The 6,000-nt window shown below is 56.1% G+C and overlaps 3 protein-coding genes across 3 annotated transcripts; 1 reads left to right on the top strand and 2 right to left on the bottom strand.

Moving 5' to 3' along the window:
* Positions 1-277: 277 nt before the first annotated feature.
* CH63R_05596 (Serine threonine protein kinase) lies at positions 278-1,530 on the bottom strand (the record flags this gene model as incomplete). The annotated part of the gene is made up of 4 exons (XM_018300571.1): positions 278-624; positions 666-779; positions 832-930; positions 993-1,530. The coding sequence occupies 4 exons, from the start codon at positions 1,528-1,530 to the stop codon at positions 278-280; spliced, it is 1,098 nt and encodes a 365-aa protein (XP_018158421.1).
* A 317-nt stretch (positions 1,531-1,847) lies between these two features.
* CH63R_05595 (C6 zinc finger domain-containing protein) lies at positions 1,848-3,323 on the bottom strand (the record flags this gene model as incomplete). The annotated part of the gene is made up of 3 exons (XM_018300570.1): positions 1,848-2,283; positions 2,358-3,050; positions 3,094-3,323. 3 exons carry the CDS (start codon positions 3,321-3,323, stop codon positions 1,848-1,850), a joined length of 1,359 nt encoding a protein of 452 aa, XP_018158420.1.
* A 1,069-nt stretch (positions 3,324-4,392) lies between these two features.
* On the top strand, positions 4,393-5,444 carry CH63R_05594 (RTM1 protein; the record flags this gene model as incomplete). Its single annotated transcript, XM_018300569.1, has 3 exons — positions 4,393-4,573; positions 4,642-4,893; positions 4,963-5,444. The coding sequence occupies 3 exons, from the start codon at positions 4,393-4,395 to the stop codon at positions 5,442-5,444; spliced, it is 915 nt and encodes a 304-aa protein (XP_018158419.1).
* Between the last annotated feature and the right edge of the window lie 556 nt (positions 5,445-6,000).

Below are 6,000 nucleotides of genomic sequence, written 5' to 3'. Positions count from 1 at the left end.
TTGAAGTCGACGAGTATGATGGGAATAGCTTCATTTTTGGGGTGCCGAAATGGGGGGGGTGCCGAAAAGTGGGTAGTCTGACTTATTGAGAAAAACGGAAGTGCTCCTATGCTCAGGTAGGCACTGAGATCCATATCTCCTCATTCACTCTCTAATATAGATAGACAACTAAGGTCAATAGTGTGAGGGGTTTGAAAGCTTTTTTTTTTTTTTTTCTTCTTCTGCTCAGGGACGACCTGGCACCTATCCAGCCATTCCATACGGGCAGGAGCCACTTTTAGAGTTCAAAGTGACCGCTCTCGAGGACCTCCCTGACATTCAATCGACACGCAGGGTCCGGATGGAGGACCTCGACAAGGAACTGGATGTCTTCGCCGGAAACACCCTTCTCAACCATGCTGTTCGCCCACATGTAAGCCTCATCTGGTCGAGGCGGCGGTAGCAAGGCTCGGCATTTCTCGTCGTGTGCGTAGAATGGCACCGAGTGCAGATCGAAATCCACCGCCAGTCTGTCGCGAACTGCCCGTGTCTTTTCTTCCAGTGTTCCCCTAGTGACGTTGTCGTACAGGCCTGGAGACTCAGGGTCGACGGCGGCCTGGAGCAACTGGGCCAGCTGGGCAGGGGCTGGTGTCAGCAGAAAGCAATGATGGGCGAAGACGACGCACTTACGATGACACCCCACGACCAGATGTCCGTACTCTGGTCCCACGGTTTCCCGAAATGGACTTCGGGGCTTCGGTAGGTGAGGGATGTGATCTCCCTGTCAGAAGGTGGACTGACTATGGGAATCGTTAGAGACAGTCAACAGGCCAACAAGAAGAAAGGCCGTACTAGAGCCCAAGTCCATGAGCAGGACAATGATTTCGTGAACGTTGGAATTGGGGTTCGCGGCGTCGAACCCCCCAACGCCCACATTCTCCATTTTCAAGTCTGAAATATCACCGTGTCAGCAAATGCTCCCATTCTATCACTTGGACCGATGGGCAACAGACCACTAAAGACCATACGTTTGGCATGGACCGCGCCGATACCTAGGAGGATTCCCCTCATGATCCACTTGATCTCCCGCTTGGTCAAACGACGCGTGTTGCGGGCCTCCCATAAGGTCATGGGCATCGGCTCGAGAATCATCAGAGGACCGGCCGACTCAGAGATGGGGACGAAGTCGACGATCTCTCGGATCATGGGCGCTTTAGCAAAGAGCCTCTGCATGTCGAGTTCGTGTTGGAACGCCAGCCAGTCGCGGGACTTGTCATCGCCGTCGGAAGGTCCTTTTGCGATGTACTGGCTCGTTTCGCGAGATGCGTCGACCGCATTCCAGACGTTGTTGCGAGAGTCGGACCCCAATGGGCGTACCAAGCGGTATGTGAGGCCACATTCACCGCGGAAGGTATCTCCAGCAGATAGCATGCTGTATTGGCATCGGTGAGAACGGCACAACGGGATGACCTTTGGTGGTCCTGCCATGAGAAAATATCGAGCAAAGGGGCAAGCGGCGGATCGTATGGTGAACGGCATAGCGAATGACATGGCTGCTGCAAAAAAAGGTGCGACGAACAACAGGAGAATGGGTGTGTTCGCGTGGCGTATCAACGAATGGGCTGAGTGGGGCTGAGGGGGAAGGGAGAGGGAGAGGGCAGCATACGCATTTGCCAACTTTGGATCAAACGACCCTGTCTAAGGCGCTTACCGGCAGGACAAGGAAAACGCCATATCCTGGACCACCCCTACAGAGTAACAGTCATGTCTCGTCGATATCGCAGGCGTGCGGAATGCCCCAATAACCACCTCCTGAGTTTGGTGTAAGTTACAATATCCTCCACCACCCTTGAGAACCACAAGCTGACTCAGTATGGCCCATACAGCTCGGATATCTGTTCCTTGGGCCACCTCGCCGCCTCTAAAAGCGCCGGGCGCCCTGCCAGCTGCTGGTCGACGGCGGCCATCAGCCTCGCCGACCAGCCGCGGAGGTACCAGTACGTCGGCTCCATCGCGCGCAGCAAGACGGCAAAGTGCGACAGGAGAACCATGGCGTAGGGGTTCATAGACTGGATGTCGGCCATGACGGCGTCTGAGATCACGTAAGGCCAGAAGATGGCCATGCCGACCTCGAGGTGGGTCCCAGCGTGCGCCATCAGGCGAACGGATTTCTCGAGCTCCCGGACGGCGGTGGCGTACCCGCGGCGCGTGCCGTCGGGGAGTGATTCCTCAAAGAACGCGGCGAGGCGGCGCAGGGCATCAAAGGTGTCTCTCGGCAGCGGGGAGTGGCGGAGAGATGGGTTTCTGGGCGGTTGTCGGTTGTCAGTATCTCGCGTGCATTGACAGAGACGTGTTGGAACTGTTGTTGCGGAACATACTGGTACTGAGGATCGCCCGGATCAATGACCCAGATACCGTGGGCCATGGGGCCGAGTCTCGTTCGGCCAAGCCCGCCATGGTAAGGCTCGAGGATGGCCCTTATGCCCCGCACGAAGACGAAGAGAGCCGTGATGTCCGGCAAGAGCTCGGCGTCGTGATCGGTGCTCTTGCGCACGGGGTGGAAGGAAACGTGGAGCAGAGTGATGGAGGCGAAGCAGAAGACGGACTCCCAGTTGCTATCGTCCAGTGTTTGCAGCACGGCACGAAAGCCCTCGAGGCCGGCGGTCTGATGGGATGTCGCCAGGTCGAGATACCTGTCTCGCTCGGGGGGGAGGAGGTACGCCTTGTGCAATGCGGCGATGGCGAGGATGCCGTGCATAACAAAGGGGCACTCGTACCCGATTTCGGGAATGGCGACGCGCCAGACGTACTGCATCTCGGGTTTCAACGACATGGTGTTGGCGGTGTGTAAGGTGTAGTGGTGCATCAGCTCCAGACCGTGGCCCCAGAGCTCGATGGTCGGCGCTTGCGGGACGGGTCGGCTGCGATGGATAAGCACATCGAGAAAATGATTTGGTGCTTCCGGGCTCTGACCGCTAGCCGACGGCGTGTTAGACGAGCGTTGAGGAGTGGTGCTGAATGACACGTCGCCCGAGGACGAGGACGACGACAGACTGCACGTGATGCCGTGCCTGGTGCAGTTGAAGCAGGAGGGATAGGCTTCATCGCACTGACACGCGGTCCGTCAGTGAGAGTTCTTCCACGCCGCACCGGGCCGGGGGAAAGAGAAGTGTGGGTAGAGTGCCGTCAGACCAGCGAACGCGGACCCCCGATCCCTCCACCCGCGTGTTCGGCGCGCGCAAGCGGAGGACGGCGGGTGGCACTCGGTTTCTCACCTTGACTTTCCTCCGCTTGCAGTCTCGGCAGCCGGTGCGCGACTTGGTGTGGGAGCGACGAGTTGCCATTGGATGAGCCGCGGGGTGTGGAGGGAGTTGTTCGTCCAAGGTTTCGGTTGGGGAAATCTCCGTTAGTGGCACAACACAGATCTCGGCGGATAACTTGACAAGGGCGTCTAATTGAGTCTCTTTGGAGCGAATCGGGTTCGAGTGAGAGAGGTTGAGGGAGAGAGAGCACGGAGTACGAACACGCGGGTATGGTCTCATAAAAAAGGGGACGAAAGCTGGACGCAAAAGGAGGGAATGGGCCGAGTCAAAGCAAGCATAGCCGCGCAATCATCGTATTGAAAACTCATCCCGAGCGTTAAATCGTCGAAGAAAAATGAAGCCTTGAAGCGTTGAGGCGGAGGCAGCGGAGCCCCGATACGAGACGAAAAGCGAATACTCGCAATTGCGGGGCTCTTCTTTCCGGGCCAGAGCGGGACCTTATGGCTCTTGGCATTTGTGACCCACCGGGCCCCTATCACACTATGAAGATACGTACTGCCGCCGGAAAGGGACGCCAAGTCGTATACCAACGATTACGATTGGATCACCGAGCCTCTGATACGGGAATACGTGTGGGAGCCGCCATCGTTCCCCAAAATTCCCCTAGCGACGACCGAATACTCGGGACGCAGGGGAAGGCGCAGTAATACTCGGATTCCAGGCAGCGGGCGGCGCGAAAAAAACATCGAGACTTGCCATTTGTTAGCAAGAATGGGCATGTTTAGGGTAGCGGAGCGGGTTGCAGGGCTCCAATCTGATTCCCGAATCTTCCCCCCTTGCGCGATGCACCGCCCACACACGTGGACTGCGTTGGGGGTTAGCTCGTTGCCATCAAAGACGGTAGGCCTGTAAGACTGAAAAGGACTTAAGCATAACGTGGCCCTCTACCTTGAGGCTAGAGTCTCCTCGTCTTCATCCCTCCATCCAAGTACCGACCAAACAAAGATCCCCGGAGCCGAAAAAGAGACGGTAGCATAGGCCTTCATCCAGCTGTGCTTCGATTCGCCAACGACTTGGACACCGCTTGTACCTGACCTCCCGCTATCGACAGCCACTCGTTTGTTCTATCGTTAGAATAGTGACCGAAAAGATGGCGCGACCGTGTAACCCCGACTATGTCAACGCCGAGTGGTCCTTCTACCGATTCGAGCCGTCGACGGCAGCGGCGATTTTCTTCTGCATCATCTACATACTCACTACCGGGATTCACGCCGTCCAGATGGTCAGGACCAAGACGTGGTATATGACGGCGTTTGTCATTGGTGGCGTGTGTAAGTCTGAAAATGCAACCCAGGGTCGACACTCAAACACGACAGACTAACGGCGGTTGATGGTATAGGCGAGTTCGTCGGATACGCCAGCCGGGCGAAGAACACCATGGAGGACCCCGGATGCTGGACCCTCCTCCCGTACATCATTCAGAATGTCCTGCTTCTCATCGCCCCGGCGCTGATGGCCGCCTCCATCTACATGATCCTCGGCCGCATCATCGAGCTGACGGATGGAGAGAGCCACGCTTTGATCAAGAGACGCTGGCTGACAAAGGTCTTTGTTGCCGGTGACGTCTTGTCTCTGTTGTTGCAATCGAGCGGTATGTAGAATACATCTCTCGTCCATTGACCTTTCCTATCCCCCCACGTTGCTGACGACACACATACAGGTGGCGGCATGATGGCAGCCGCCGGCGAAGGCAACAACATGATGGAGATTGGCGAGAACGTTATCATCGTCGGCCTCTTCGTACAGCTCACCGTTTTCGGATTCTTCATCGTGACGGCGGCGCTCTTCCACCGGCGCATGACGCTGGTGCCGACGGCCAAGTCCCACCAGCCGGATATCCGATGGCGCTACTACCTCCTGACGCTCTACGTTACCAGCGTCCTGATCTGGGTCCGGAGCGTCTTCCGCGTCATCGAGTACCTCGAGGGCAACAAGGGCCACCTCATGACCAACGAGGCGTACGTGTACGTCTTTGACGCGACGCTCATGTTCCTCGTCATGGTGTGGATGAACTGGTTCCACCCGAGCGAGATCGGCCTGCTGCTGCGCGGCGAGCGGCCCATCAAGAACGGCCTCGAGCTTGTCATGATTGGGAGGAAGTTTGGAAAGGTGCAGAACGAGAGCAGCAGCATGAGTGCGTAGAAGAAGATCGCACATTGGGTTGGAGACGGGGTGATGATGCAATTGGATGAGAACACTAGCGACGGCCTGATAGTGTTGGGTCATGTTTGGATGGTAACAGAAGCGCGGCAAGGCTTAAGGATTTTTAGCTGGGGAACCTTTCACCTGTCAGGGCATCAAACATTGGTTTCTGGGATATTTGGTGTCGTTGGTATGGAGGCAGTAGGTTTCTCTCGTGGTGTAGCATCACGATCGAGATTGTTTAACGCGTCGGATTAAGGATGAATAGAAGAATGGTATTGGCTTCTTCCAGAATTATCTGAAATCAATCAGGCTTTTTTTATTCTTTTCTTTCCTTTTTCTTGTTAAGGATTTATAGAAGAACGTCGTAGACGACTGCTCTGAGTCTGGGCTCTCGCCAGAGGGAAGAATTCAACTCTGTGTCGGTGCCTTATCGTTATCCTTATCGAGACAAAAACCGATAAGAACCAACAGCTTTACTTTTTTGCTTTAGCGAGGTGGAGCACGGGCCAGGAGCCGCCTCCGCCTTGGGGCGTGGGATCTGCAGGGTGACAAG

This window comes from Colletotrichum higginsianum, chromosome 4 (assembly GCF_001672515.1).
Source record: "Colletotrichum higginsianum IMI 349063 chromosome 4, whole genome shotgun sequence".
NCBI classification, from domain to species: domain Eukaryota; kingdom Fungi; phylum Ascomycota; class Sordariomycetes; order Glomerellales; family Glomerellaceae; genus Colletotrichum; species Colletotrichum higginsianum.
The sequence above is the reverse complement of the archived record's forward strand: the minus strand, read 5'-3'. Positions and strand labels throughout refer to the sequence as shown.